General features: G+C 37.1%; 1 protein-coding gene across 2 annotated transcripts in view; it reads left to right on the forward strand.

Moving 5' to 3' along the window:
- Nucleotides 1-16,076, forward strand: part of RIMS1 (regulating synaptic membrane exocytosis 1) — a 298,872-nt gene that overhangs the window by 243,966 nt on the left and 38,830 nt on the right. For both annotated transcript variants that reach the window (XM_063389461.1, XM_063389463.1), the window contains one exon: nucleotides 15,570-15,802. In XM_063389461.1, coding sequence (XP_063245531.1) covers nucleotides 15,570-15,802 — 233 coding nt within the window. The remainder of the gene's footprint in view (nucleotides 1-15,569; nucleotides 15,803-16,076) is intronic.

Consider the following 16,076-nt stretch of genomic DNA (forward strand, 5'->3'; position numbering starts at 1 on the left):
TAACCTTGTGTGAGCCTATCAAGGATGAAACCTGGGGCCAAGTCCTCAACCTCTTCCATTCTTAGGAGTAGCAGAGCACTTTGGGTACAGGATTGGGTGACCTAGTATACAAAGCCAAGTGTCTGCAGTGTCAGCTCCAGTTCAGCTTCACTCTAGACCAGTAAAGTGAGATGTAATTGCAATTCAGATGCCTTCCCTTTCTGATACTGTCCACAGAATTCATACCTCAGAAATTAGACACTTTATGTTTGCTTGCTTTAATCTTCTCTAAATTCCATAGTGAGAAAAATGTGTAGTACTAACATACAGTGCAGTTCCTTCAGTAGAAATATGAGGAAGAAATTAAAGGATTGGGGAAAGGGTTGACTGTATTAGGAAGAATTTTTTCATCTTGAGATTCATGCTGTGTAACTTCAGCCATAAAAACTATGTTGATTCAGTGGAATTCACCCAAAATAATAGGTTTTTATTAAATTATTTTTTTAGCTTATCTAAGCCACCATTAAAAAGAAGAAAACCTCTGCTATCTTGGATGGTTCACCTCACCTTCAGACAGGTGTCAAAGTCAGAGGAATCATCCTTTTCTAGCTTTAATTGTTGAAGAAACCCTAGATGACTTGTTTAGATTGATTGCTTTATATTTTGACATTTAAGATTAAAAGGATTCTTTTTCTCATTACTAATGTTTGGTAAAGGTCAAGGAATTAGAAGTTTTAAGTTCAAGTTTGCTTAGTAATTTGAAATCCAAATTTTATTTCTGCCTCCAAAGAACCCAGTGTTAACATATATCAAGCAGGATGGTTTAGGATGGGGTGGCATGGTTGAGCAGGAAGGGTAGCATTTTTTGTCTAAATGTTGTTGCCATTCTGAAACCACCTGTCCAGCATCATCTTCATTTGGAAGTGTGTCAGGCCAGTGGCCATGGCAGCTGTGTGAGCGCAATGTTACATTTAAGTACAGAGTTCATTGGACTGCCTTCTTTATGCACCTACTTCAGTTCTCCAGATATGTTCTAGAGATGAACCTAGTAAGCATACAGAAACTCAGAGGATGGCTCAGTTCTAGCCATTTCACTAAATGAAGTCATTCAACAAGTATCCCTACCTTCAAGAATAGCCTGGAGTGCCAATTAGTAACCTGAAGTGATTGATGCAAGTCCTAAATATAAGTATATACAATAGATTCTTGCTTTCTAATTTGTGTGGCATTTTCAGGTATATTTTTTAACAAATGGCTTTGTGTGGATAAGCTACTCTGTATATGAAATTATTCCAAACTCTTTCTTGTTACTGTCCTGGGAGGTCTGATTAACTGCTGTGCTCTCTAGTTGGAACTGCAGAAAAAAATACCAGGAATTTTTGGGGTGTGAACAAGAAGTTCTGAGACTTTTGATTTGAATCAGAATCAGATTTGTGAGTTTGGAGTTGGTGTGTATTTGATGAGCGAATCCAAATTACTAGTCCTTCTATATGGAGATTTGGTTTCATCAATCACGGGCTTTATGCATTCATAATACAGTCACGCAGTACTTTGTGCCTGCATGTGTTGGAGATGTTACTGTGTATGTCTCTGAAACATTTCTTGCATCCTAAGTGAAGCAGAAGGAAATTTTTTCATGGTTTCATGCAAATGATTGATAAGTAAGAACCCATAATGATTGATCAGCACCATATGGGCTTGATCAAACAAGGAAAGGCGTTTGCTGACTTAATTAAAAATGATGACAGATTGCATCACTTTTTATTTGTAGCCTGTTGATGCAAAGATACCTGGACTACCTGGTGCTGTTAAGTAGGGAACTGTCCTGCATGGTAAAGGTGAGGTGCAGGTTTCTGTTTTAGAGGAATAACAAGCTACCATAAGGTGTTTCACTTGACTCGGATTTAATAAAATCTGCTAAATTTATGAAAGACTAAATAACTTGTTTTAAGGTGAATTTGTCTCGCTGTATCTGGATTTCAAACAAATTGCCCCTGCATTAGGAATATTACTGTTATCTCTCATTTTAAATTTGAAAACCACATCCTATTAAGAATTATGGGTTTTATCTTGATCAATGTGTGATATAATATCATTATGTCTGTGCCAAATTTTAATCTATTTTTACACACTTTTAAAAATTGAATACTTAACTGTAATTAAAATATTTTATGTGAGCTTATCAAGGAAAGAGGATAATGTAATGAGTTGTAACAGTGGATTTAAACCAGTTTTAATTTATGTCACATGTTATGCAATGCCACTGAAAGGGCTTGTATCACAGCCTCATATATGGTTTTTGGGATTTATGTTCTCTGTATGTCACTGAAGCTTGTGCTGTTGAACTCTACCTGATAAACATTTTCTTCCCTGATTTCCAGAACAGAATATACAACTTTTGTGTAGCTGTTGTTCTTTTGGTGCACTGACACTTAACTCCAGTACGCTTGAGCCTTAAAACAGGAACGTTGGAGTGGAGAAATGATGATTTGTGATCAGGTGAGGAAGTGGCTGATGGATTGTTAGGCAATGGCTGCAGAGAGATGGAGACAGCCAGGACCTCATAAACAACAGAACAGGGCAGGGAGGAGCCACCCAGAGCGTATGGACACGAAAAAGAATGTGGTTGAGAGAAGAGCATTTAGGGAAAGCTCTAATACCTTTTTTAGGAAATCAGCAGAAGTGTGTGTCTCTCCAGATGGCCTGTGCTCTAAAGCAGGGGGAACAAGCAGGATGAGTTAGAGGTTTGTTGTGCAGCTGCAGGGCTATGGTCTCATCATGGTCACAGAGACATGGTGGGATAGCTCATATTACTGGAGTCTTCAATCCATGGAAGCACAGGGCAGGATAGCAAGGAAGGATAGCAAGGAAGGATAGCAAGCTCTTTGTGTGAGAGAGCAGAATATGCAGGGAGCTCTGCCTAGAGATGGGTGATGAACCAGCTGAGAGTTTATAGGTCAGGATTAGAGGCCCAACCAATATCATGATATTCTGGGTATCTGCTACGGACTTTCTGATCAGGAAGAGGAATTAGATGAAGCCTTCCTCCAATTGTACGTTCTGGTTCTCATGGAGAACTTAAACCATCCTGGTATCTGATGGCTGAGCCATGCAGTGGGGCAAAAGTAATCCAGGAAGTTTCTGTAGAGCACTGGTGACTGGAGAGAAAGTCTGGAGCAAGGATGCAGCAGACCATGATCTGATCAAGGAACATTTAAATAAACTGGACATGTACAGGTTATTGGCACGTGACAAGATGTATCCATGAATACTAAATGAGCTGGTGTTGACTGATGTCATTGATGCCAGTTAATAATTGATGCCAGTCAATAATCTTTGGAACGTGGCACTCAGGGGATGTTCTTGAAGACTGGAAGAAAAATCATCACTACTGTCTTCAAAAAGGGAAAAGGATCTTCCCAGTACAAGAGACATGGAGCCACTGGAATGTGTCCAGCAGGGGGCCATGAAGATGGTGAAGGGATTGGAGGGTCTGTCATACAAGGAGAGGCCAAGAGAGCTGAGTGTCCACCCTGGAGCAGAGAAGGCTTAAGGGAGATCTTACCATAAATGCCTGCAGAGAGGGACTGGAGAAAAAAGGCCAGACTCTTCTCAGAGGATGAGCACAAACTGATATAAGGCAAATCACACTAAGACATGAGAAAAACATTTTTTCTGCAAAGTTTATTAAACACTGGAACAGGTGATGCAGAGATTTTGCACAGTCCTAATATCTGGGGATATCCAAACCCCAAATAGACATGGCCTTGTGCAACCTGCTCTTATCACACCTGCATTATGCAGGAGAGCTGGACCTTGCAATCCCCAAAAGTGTCCTCCAGCTTCACCTGTTCTGTGACTCTTTCAGATTTTCATTTCATGCTGCTTATTATGGTGTTCTCTTGCACAAAATGCTCAGAGTCTTTAGTTTGGAGCCAGGGGAAGTGATTGGAGGTTTGCCATCCCACTGAGGACAAACAGCAGTGCTGAGTTGCAGATCTCTCAAGGTGATGTAGCCAGAAGCCATTCTCTGGATTGGAGATGGATTTTCCAGAGTTTTTCTATCCTCCCATGTAGTACATTGAAGGTAGTTTGATACAATTTATAGTGGTGAGGGGCTAGAGAGAGTCTGAAGGATCTTCTGACATTTTCTCAGGTTTCCCAGTAATGCTGCTTGTTTCATCATAAATGTCTGTGATGTGACTGGTGCGATACAGTTGTTCACTCCTTCTCCCACCCTCTCTTTAGACCAGGGCTGCAACCACCCTTCCCAGCACACTGATTCACTAAAATGTGGCAGCACTGCACCACAGAGCCAGCTAGGAAAACTTCTACTTCATGTCATAACAGTGAAGGAAAACAACACACCAAGGTTTTTCATGCATTTGATGAGACTGAGGTCTGTGTTGAAATAAAGAAACTGGTTCATTTCATGTTAATTACAAAAGTAATTAAAGTCCTTATATTGAATTTGTGCTACAGTGACTAAGGGTGTAGTCAAGATACTTTATTTTCATGAAAAAAATGAAATGTAAAATCTTTTAATTATTGATATATATATTGCAAACAGAACTAGTGGAGGCAACAACAGAACACTAAAGCCTATTCATCAATAAAAGTAAATCATCTGGAAAATGGGAACACATTCACAAGTAATTTCAGACTGGCTTTGTGGAGGATATTCACTATGCCACACTCATTATCTAACCCTGGGAGAAGATCCCGAAAATGTGTGGAGTATAACAGAGCTTTTGTATGCTGCCTATGTTTGATCCCATATTCTTAACGAACCAGTGTAAGGGAAAGTTCACATTATATAAAGAAAGGATTGAGCTGTATAAATTTGCAGTGGATTATGCTGTGCTGGAGCCTAGCATAAGAGGGATCTGTTTGTGTATACTAGGTAAAATTGGGTATTCCTAGGGTTTATAGTTCTCAGTACTGGTATTCTGTATAAAAATAAACATTATTTTAATTAGTCAAGGTGTTATCAACTCAGATCCTTGTCTGGCAAAGGAGTCATCATGTACTTGGAATCAAGGTGGTTTCTCATTTTTGGATTCTGATAGCCTTCAGGGTGTCATACTAGAGGAAATAGTAGATCATCTTGTGTGCTGTATGTGCTGTGGAACTGCAAAGCAGACTTAAAAAACCCAAGCCCCTGCATGCCTCGTGCATGCCTAGCTGTGTGCCATCAGGTAACTGATCACAGTGCTCTGGCAGCGGGCTGAGCTGGCTCTCTTGCTCACAAATAGATGTTAGCAATAGTTGAAGAGCTGGATCCTATCAGCTACAAATCTCCACAGCTGCACAGACTGTGGTGTGGCAGTACCACTCTGCATCACATTGAAAGCTGGTCCTCAAATAAATGGCATTTTCAAAGTGAAGGGTGTTTCCTGGGTTGCTGCTTAAATTCTGCCATGTGCAGCATTTCAAAGCATCACTGTGGAAGATCTGTTCCATAGATCTCAGGCCTAAAGCACCACAGAGTCAGTTACATACCTGCAGCAGTAGCAGAAATTATGAATTCTGCTGCATATCTATTCACTTATGAATCAGATCAACCTTTTCAGTTGTCACATTTCTAAAGAATCTTGAACCAAGTTCTCATTTGCTATTTATCTTCCATATTATACCTACTTCAAAGCCTGCATAGCTAAGGTCTTGCAAACTTATAGATGGCTGCAGTTGCAATTTATCAGCTGGGCTATGGATCACCAGAATCAATGCTTCAATATGATTTGTTTTTAATCAGCTGTCAAAGCTCCAGTGCAATGGTGCTCATTGAAAAGTTACGTGTTTCTTTTCTTCTTGTGAACTGGCATGGCTTTGGAGACATAATGCTGTTGTTCTCTTTTCTGAAGTTTCCATTTTTAATGGTCAAAATACTAAGTTCCAATTTATTTTTTAAATTCTATCTCTGCAAATTTAACTTGACTTAAGAGTATTTATTGACCTGGGTATTTCTTTCTCATGACAAATTGTAGATACTGCAATTTTCATGTGTAAGATTTTTAGGATGATTAGGCTATATTTCTCATAAGTATGAAATCCTACCTCTTCTATGTAAATTGGAATTCCTCCTTTCTAAAAAAGAAATATAGATACAAGAACTAGTCTACACTAAATAAAGTAATTCATATATTTACAATGCATTATTTCATTTTTATTAAAATGTACAAATAACAGTCTTTTTCTGGATTGGAAATTCATAAGCCAAAAAATAAAGTGAATTTCACAGGAAAGTGAAACCCATGAAACTCTTAACAAGTCTACTCTCAAGGTAGTGATACATTTTTACATGAATATACTTTTAATAATTATTAATAACATTGTGGAACACATTGGTGTAATGGTAACATTTTAAATCTGGGTTTAAAAAGAATTTCAGTTCATGTCTTTATTTAAAAACAGGGAGACTCCTGTGTGTGCATATCTTAATTCAACTTTCTCCCAGAGGAGTAAATTATCTTTGCCAACACAGAGAGGTATTTTAAACAAAAATTTAAACTCCTTGTCTAGTTTTTATGTACACCAAAAGCTCGAGCTGATGGAAAACTTCTCAGTCTTCATGTAACTGTGTTGAGTAACAATAGTACAACTGCTGCTTTGCTTAAAATGCAACAATTAAAATAGAGAAACATGAATATAAGAACAAACATTGCAGGTGTTGAAAGATGATACATTTTTATAACAGTGCAAAATGAAATTTGTAGTTATTGCAAGTTCCTTAGCAGGGTTAGCAAGGACTAAGAGGTAATTGTTTTGTAGCTGTCATTAAAACTGATAAATGAAGGAGGACTTTTTAAAAGCTTCAGGATGGTATTAATTTTTGCAAGAAAAAAAAAAAGAGTATTTACATAGAAAAAAGCCTGATCAAGATTTTGAGGCAAAGCCATAGGGATAAAGCCTTCTCTAAACTTGTTTAGCGAATGAGGCAGGAATTGTAGAAAGATAAAGAATGGTCTTCTTGCTTGCCTAGTTTATTACTGCTCTGGGAAATTACTCTCTGCCCCATAGTTTTTATTTGATTTTTAATGACAAGTCATTTCAGACATGTTTTTGTTGGTGGTCATATGCTGCCTGTTGCACAGGAGTTTATTGTGTCTTGATACTGTGGATTCAGCATCCCCATCATGTAGGATGTTTGGAGCAGAACTCACACATGATTCTTTAAGGTTCTGGTTTGTTAAACCCAGTGACAGAGTAAGAGATTGCATGGTTGCATGGTCGTTGAGTTCACAAAGCAAAATGGTATGATGGCACATGAAAAATCTTCCTCTGCAAAAGCAGAGAGGATACTCCATGTTTTGTGGCTACAAATGATAAACCAAACATCTTTTGGGGAGTCATAATATAATAAATACTTCTGATGGGACATTGAAAAGATTTCTTTTGTTCAGTTTCCACAGGAATTTTTAGGAACTGTTTTGTTTTCAGATAGAGTGATAAAAAGAATTTATTCCTCAGTTTTCTTATTCTCTTTCTACTTCAGTATCATTGTGAACTCTTTCCTTCCAGGGATTATTGTCCATTATTCTCTTTGTATTCCAGTCAGGTGACTTTGTCTTTAGCCTGATGACCAACAAACTTGCATCATGCCTCCCTGCATCCTGGACAGTCTAGCTAATTTCTCCCAAATGCAGAGTAGGCAAGAGGTGCAATTCCTGGGAAATACTGACTTTCTGCCTCTGACCTGGAGGCAAAATGATAATATTCAGGAAATGTACAATTTAGCAACAAGGCCTGTGAATGAGTGCAATGTCACTTTGTAACAAGAAAGTTTCCTCGTATCTTAACAGTTGATCTCTTTGAAATCTCTTAACATGAGAGGTATGACTTAAGAGGTTGTTTTGCCAAATTGACAGGTAATCAAAAGAATTGGCAGGTACTCTGTTTGTGCCAAATAGAAGGAAATAGAACTGGAATTCCACCTTATTGGAATCTTTCAGTCAGGCACTAGCCTCTTCTCGAAGTGAATTTATAGTTTTGGTTTTGTTGTTGGTTTTGGCCTTTGTTTTGTTTTGTTTCTTGTAATTTCCTTCAAAAAGGCCAGGGAATCTGCCATGGTATATCAGACGGAACTTAGAACAGATAAAAACAGAAATTCGACCATGGGAAGAAATCAGACATTGAAAATTTCTTCTTAAATTTTTCATGTTTGACAAACAGAATAGATACAGATAACAGGCAAGATAATTTTTGTCTGAAATCTCCACAGTGCAAGCATCCACTGCAACACTTGAAGTAAATTGCCAATCCTACTTTGTTTCTGATTATCCAAATCACTGCAGCTAAAAACTGAACGGCAAAAAAGTTTCGTTAACTGTGCACTTCCCAGATTCATTGAAGAGAGAAACACATTGAGCATATGCTGTGATTAGTTAATATTGCTGCTCAGGTGACCTGTCTTGGGGCAAGAACAGGCACTCTGATGTAACCCAAGCCACAACTTTTGCTTTTTTCAGGGGGAAATAGAAGGCAGTAGCCTCCAAATTATTACCATGAAGGCAACATAAATGAAAACATCTTAGATAAGCGCTTAAAAAGTATAATGTATCTTCTTTATCCCCAAAGAGTACATTACCGATGGAAACTCCTAGTTCTGAGGTCATTTATGTACAACACCAAGGTGAAGCCAGAGTAATTAATGTTCTAATTATTCATTATCTAAAGATAATGATTTTTGAAAATCCATCATTATAAACTGCTTTGTGTATCTGTCAGAGAGGGAGAGAGATGGAGTCTTTAATCCCTTCAGAACATCTGTACATGAAAAATGTACTACAGAGCATTGCTTCTGCATTTTTAATTATCTAATTATGTTTCCTCTTTCAAAGAAGCTGCCACATCACCAGCAGTCCTTCTTAACAATTTGAAAAAGATGGAAAAATTATTTTAATTGGTTTTTCATTTAATTACCACAGTTGATAAAGATGAAATGTAATCCCTAAACTTTTAGTTTAAGGACATTATGCTAATATTTTAAACAAGCAGTATTTTTTTTATTTTTAGATTGAAGAAATGTAGGAAAATAGTTTTAGCTATGGCTTAGATGTCAGAGTACTTCTCCCTTGCTTTACCTTCACCTCAGTTTACTATATTTTTAAAAAATTTATCTGCATTTTTTTGTTAGCCCTGACCTTGCACTGTCCCATTTAGTTTCAGTTTCTCCTGCATTTCATATTTTGTTGGTATTGCCTGTTGCCATTATTTACTTTTGAAAAGGAGCAGTGAGCAATCTATTTAATATCAATGATGTAGCATTTTTTACATGAAGAGCAGCAAGACCACAGGTACTTCAGCACCTCGTGCTTTAGAGAGAAAAAAAACAGAAGGGAAAAAAACATTACTTCTGAGTGTCAAGCAAAGAAAGAAAAACTGGTGAATTCAGCTTTCTTGGTACTCAAGAAAGCTTCCTTCAGTACTGAGCTACACATTTTTGTATTTGTCATACACCCCGCCCCCCCCCCCCCCATATCTATTATCTTGATACAGATTTAACATTTACCTCCTTTCTATATTTGGAACACTTTAACATAAAATATAAAGGGCTATATGCAGTCAAGTTTGGGTCACCTGAGCTGTTTGCCCTTTGATTCACATGAGCCTTTCCCCATCAGCTTTAATAGCAGTAGTTAACCCTGAGCAGTGCCCCTGGGGTGGCTGCTTTTGTGTTGGTTTCATTTTATGATTTGTGTCATTAGTTGGCTTCAGGCTGGTGATGCCTTGGGTATGTGCAGGCAGACACACAGGCTCCCACATACACAGACAGCTGCTCTGCTTGTTTCAGAGAACATAAACTACCTTGAAAGGTTCATGGCAAATAATAAAAATCTGCTTATCTTTTGCTTGGAAAATAGTTAAAATCTGCTTATCTTCTGTAGTGTTCAGACTTACATCCTGGATTGTTATTCTTTCGTTTCATGGAGAAATGTTAGTTTTTCAAGTTTAAAAAGTAGAAATCTGTCAGAGCTGTGAAGCTGGCACAATTCAGTTCTCACTGTTCTCCTGAGAAAAGCATTTTCACAACCCATATTCTGATATACTGACTTCCAATATGGAAATTCCCTGATCTTCCAAAGTAGGATTTTAACCAGTTAAGCTCCCAGAGGAAGCTGCTGTAACAAAATCTTCCCCCGCCCTTACCTCAGTGAGAGTTTGCACATTGAGCACAGTGGGGCTGGGGATGTGTCACCCCAGAGGGAGCAGCTCTCAGTGGCACTTCCATGCAATATAAGAATATTGTCAACAACAGATAAGCCTCACAAATTACTGATCTTCAAATATCTTAATACACCAATAGGACTCTAATACGGTGACTTGACAGCAGAAGCAAGGCGGGTTTTGTGATTCTAACAGCTATTTCATAGGACAAATTTCACCCTAGGACAATCTAATATATGATCAATGTGCACGTTAAATCAGTATGTAGTTCCAGTTGGTACAGACTGTACAAAATTATTTGATAGTGGTCTAAAATTTTTTTTGATTAATTAGAGAGAATTATAATATAGAATATATGTTTGTCCTTTGGTTTTTAAAGCACCGTGTTTCAATTAATTTATTAAATGCTAATGAATATTTATAAGTATTTAGTAAAAATTGTACAGTAATTTAGCTTGCAGCAAATGTTATATATCATATAATATAAAATATAAATACTTTCTTGGAATGACAGAGAAATTTGTAGGTAAGTGATTAGGTGTTCGTATTTATTGATTATATATCATATAATACTAATAACAAGACACTTATTTTCAGAAATGTAATGTTTCTCATTATAAAAACATCTTCCCTTTGGCCCAGAGCTATTATGTGTTGAGGAGATTATTAGTATTCATGAGCTACCTCATTGCAAGAGGGTGCCACAGAGGCTATGAGTTAGTACGTGATGCTGCATTCAGCAGGAGAGAGGGGGAGCGCAGCAGCTTGTGCTGGTGGGGGCCAGGGATTCTGCTGAAAGATTCAAGTTGCTGCAACTGTCTGCAAAGAATTTACAACATCATCTACACAGCAAGGAATACAGGGCATCATTTATTTACTCATGGCTTGCATTATTGGGAAAACGGGTGGAGTAAAAATAAGGGCTCATGAAAATAAACACCTAAAGTATTTTTTTATACATCATCAGTAATTCTAAGAGAATGAAGGAAATTCTGTAATTTTAGCAATGGCTAACCATTTCAGATATTTTCTGTGAAAGGATATACTTCCAGATATTACATAGGTGAGTGTATGGACAAGTATTTTTCTAGCTTTCCTACCACTGTCTTACTGTCTGTCTTTTTCAGGTGCAGTGTGCAGATATTTTATGTAATTACTGAGAGATACTGAGTGTATATCTATATACCAATTTTTTTGTTCAGTATGCTTTTATGGATCTTGAATACATATATAGTAGTTATTTGAACACAGAAAGATAAATAATGATTTAATACAGGTACTTGGCTTGATTTCAGTTCTGTATAGTTGTGTGTGCTGTACCAACCAAGTATAATCCACAATGCTCTTGTAGCATGCTTATCTTATCAAATTTGTTTTGGGGTTAATTTTTATGCTAGTTCGCAACTCAGACTACTCTTTGATTAAGTTTTTTGTCTTAATAGCTCGTTCTTCATTCCCACAGGTACAACTTTCAGGTAGGGGCAGCTTGCAAAACTGAATATGTTGCTTTCTTTCAGAATTCTGATGGCTGACATATGAATACAGTCTTGATGTTGCCTTGTGTAGTTCAGATACAACTTTAGATGGGATCTGCCTCAACTGCATAAGTCTTTGTCAGGAAATATAAGTATTTTTCTCTTGGTGGAGGGAGCAGTGTCTTCCCTGCTGATGCAGGAATCTGGGGGTAGTGTGTGACCCCACTGCTCTTGCTGGGGTTAGAGGGAGGTTTTCTTTAGAAGTTAACTTAAATTTAAATTAAAAGAAAAAGAGTTAAAAATCAAATGACTCTTTTTCTATGCTGAATATCTGTAAAGTAATATACAGGCCCATATAGATTGTCTGTAACCATTCTTAATATGTGCGTCAATTATGTTTTTATGACTGTAATTAGAAATTCTTAGAAATAACACAAGACTTTTGCCGAACTATTCATCAGAAGAATTGCTAAAGATCATAAAATAAAAATTTAGTGAATTAATTAATTTATGACTAAATGGACTATATTGATAAATATGTTACTTTTCATTATTCTGCTACAGAAAATAATATTTATTTATTGTGCTATGATAACTAGGTTTAAATATAATATAACAATTTACCAATTTTAGCCACAAGCCTGCAGAAACTTGCATCTGCATTTAAACGAATGTGTTAGTAATCCCAGCAAGTCTGGAAAACCAAATAAAAATTTAGGTTTGTTATTATCAAAACTGTAAAGTGCCAAGGGATATGTTCATGCAGGTCCTTTTCTTGTTTGTGCTTCACAAATGAAACTCTAACAGTAGTGAAGAAAGCAAGAGTGTGAGCTAGGAGCTTTTTCTTCAAGTGAGCACCAGTAATGTAATGGTAAAACGTGTTCTAAAGGTAGATGGTATAAGAATGAGGAATTTTAAATGCCCATTCTTTTGAGACTGTTCAGTTAATGAAAAATAATAAACTAGCACAGGGATTAGATGAACGCGAGGAAAACCTAATCTGTTTGCTTTGTTATGAGACAAAGAAGTATTGGACAGCTGTAGGATCCTTGGTCCTATTCCATAATTCCCATTTCTAGCAAATTAATAGCTGTTTTATACTCGTACACTAGAACCTATTTCCTAGGAAAGTAGGACTTCATATTTACAAGGTTAAAACAAGTACAAGATTAATTTGAAATCAAAATTTCTGTGGGTTTTTTTTTATTAAGAAAAATTTTCTACTTCCCTCTACCTGTTGCAAAGACTCAAAAATGACATTTATATGAGTCTTTTAAAATAGCAATTTTTCAATTATTCAGAAACTTTTCCCTGAACTAGTTAATTCATACATCAAAAATGGGTTTTTTTTCAAAAGTTACAATACTCTCTTTTATTATTTCTCAGTTAATGGACATCACTGCCTCCTAAATATGTATTAAATAAAGTGAGATTAGACCATTTCAGGTACATTTAAAAAAAAAAGGTGAACGCTGGCATAAAAATGTTGTGATTTTAGTATTTATTATATTCATAAACACCTAAAATTCAGTAGAGCAAATTCAATAATATGGTAAATAATTCTTTATTTGCATGGCAGGTTTTATAGTCCATTGAATTTTAGTGCTGGAAATTATAGGTTTATAGATTAGTATGTCAGCAGAGTATGTGTTAATATAGTTCAAATGTCAACAGATGCTCTCAAAAGAAGTATTTTCAGTTTTCTTTCCCCTCTCTTACTGACATATTGATGCACAGACTCAAGAATTAACAGAATTGACAACTCCAAGGCTCAAAAATAGGAACAAAATTGCTACAGAAAGCTTCGCGTAGGGGCCATTGTTGGCAATATAGAAACAGTCACTGAAATCCAATTCCAAGTGCTGTTGGAAAGAAGTTATCCACGTGGAAAGGAGTTGTCCATGTCTAATCAAAGCAGGAAGTAGGATCCCTTAAAATGAGCCCTGTGTGATTCCACCCTCTTCTTGAAACAGTGAAGTGTCTCTTGCTCCAGAGTAGAAACCAGTTAACAGAGTCACGTTCTATCACTCTAGAGGCCTTTTCTTTGATACTTGTATATATATGTGTGTAAGATGGTATTTTTTGAGTTTTGTTGGGGGTTTTTTTCCCATTCTATAAGAACAAGAATTCGTAAAATGCATCCTAGAAGGATTGAATATGTTTGTGTGTGGGCTCACATTTATGTGAGAGTGTGTGCTGAGGGAGAATGGTGACAAAATACAAAGGAGTTGTATACAGAAACATCAAAATATGTATGTCTTATATTTTTGCCTTGCAAACCCATAGGCCAGTCAATTAAATTTCTCTGGACAGGAGGGAACATGACAGAACCTATTTTAAGCTCATTGTACCTCAGGTAGTCCACTAAAATGTTTTCTTGAATACTTTAACTCATGAAGCAGCTTGTTCTGTTTGATAGTATAGGTGGTTTTTTATCTGCGCTTAACAGGAGCAGATTCTAAGTGCTGAGGATAGTTAAAAGCCTATGCAGAGATTGACAGTGATCTTTTGATTAAGTGTTGTCTATTCAAAGACTTTACTTTTCCAACTTCATTTTGAAATAATATTGGCTATTTTTATGTGCTCTTACCTATGGTCACACATTAATAACTCCTGGTGCCTGCCAGTGAAACAGGGCTGCACTGTTTTAATTATAGTTTTGGTATGCACTTTTTTATATTTTGCTGGACCTTTCTTGGAACAGGACTGATTCAAACTCCAGCAGGGCCCAGATCCACTGGAGTTACAGGTTATCATCTTTTCTCTCATTGACCCCTTCATTTTTCACTGGCCTGATTGGCTATCTGTCTGAAACTTGCCATGACATAAAAAAGCCTCTAACCTCACTCTTTCTAATTTTGACTGGGGAAGAGGCAGTGAGGGGTAGATGGGAGTGGGGGTGGGAGCAGGCCATTGCATCTGCTGGGGAGGGAACTTGATGGGAGAGACAGCAGGACTGCTGGTTGACAAATTTGACTTCAAAATACTGAAAAACTGAAAAAAAATTCCTAAAATAGCATGTTACCAGTAGATGTGCTAATCATCAAGGTCAAGGAATTTCCTACATGCCTAGCTAATTTAACAACTGCATCTGAAGTGAGTCCAGCTACAGCCTAAATTTCTGTGCCTCTACAGACTGACAACTAACTTTATATTGCCATTAGAGCTAGGGCATTGCTTGGTCACAGCAGACCTAGGACTGTGTATTAGTGTGTTCTGTGCGTATTTGAGACTGTTCTCTAAACCGTGTTTGTGAATACTTTATCCTGCCTCTGTACACTGGAGCAGAAAAAGGATTTGTATAGAAACATTCAGATGCAATTCAGTAGCTAAAGGAACTTGAATATAACTGACAGTGATTCATTTTTCTGTCATTTAATGAAAATTCTAGTGTTTTATTAGGTATTTTACCTCAAAATTATTTTGCCTTCATACTGTGATTATTGCACTTACCTTTAACGAAGTGAGAGGCTGAAGACCTAAGAAATGCTACATATTACATTAACTCTGTGAAAAGGATGAAAATTTAGATGATGATATCTTAATTTCTGTTAGGTCTTAAGGCTTTGGTGAACAGTACTGATAAGATTCATGTGTTAAACTACTGGCCCATGTTAATTTTCTCTGGTTGTAAAATTGCTGTTTTGTTTCTGTATTGTGGGGATATAGACAGGAAGGCTCCACATAACTTTTACATATCTCTCTGTCGCTCTGAAAAACATGGGGAGGCGTTAATTTTATTTATTTCCCTCAAAAAAGTGGAGAACAAACAATAGTATTGGAAAGGTGTACTCTGAGGAGCATCAAATTAAGCTTTTACTTGTGAACCAAATAAATGAAAATGTATCAAGACTTAAAATTAATTTACTGATATAAAAAAACAAAAGGCTTTTGGAAATGCTGTTACACAGACCAATTAACACGTTTGTTTTTACTTTGTAACTGTAGTACATTTACTCCTAAAATGCAAGGCAGACGGATGGGGACTTCAGGGAGAATCACGAAGAGCACAAGCGTGAGCGGAGAGATGTACAAGCTGGAGCACATTGACGGGAGTCAGTCGGACACGGCTGTCGGCATGGTTGGAACAGGTGGGAAGAAAAGGCGTTCCAGCTTTAGTGCCAAAGTGGTTGCCATAGTGTCTCGAAGGAGCAGAAGCACATCTCAACTTAGTCAAACAGGTGAGTGAGACGCACCCTTTGGAAACAGGACTCTCACCAAACATGGTTTACCGTAATTTCACCTGTGGCATCTGTGTTACATGTATACACATATAGACCACGAGAGAGAAGATTTTCCAGCTGTAAATAAATCTCTGAGATATTAATTTTCTTTATTAAACATCTGCAAGAAACAATATACAAATGTCTTTTAGAATACGTGCCATAGTTACTTTCTGTCCTGATTAATGAAAACTGTTGTCTCTTAGAAGCCTTCTTTACAGGTAGGCCAGGA

Source organism: Prinia subflava, chromosome 2 (assembly GCF_021018805.1).
Source record: "Prinia subflava isolate CZ2003 ecotype Zambia chromosome 2, Cam_Psub_1.2, whole genome shotgun sequence".
Taxonomy (NCBI): Eukaryota; Metazoa; Chordata; class Aves; order Passeriformes; family Cisticolidae; genus Prinia; species Prinia subflava.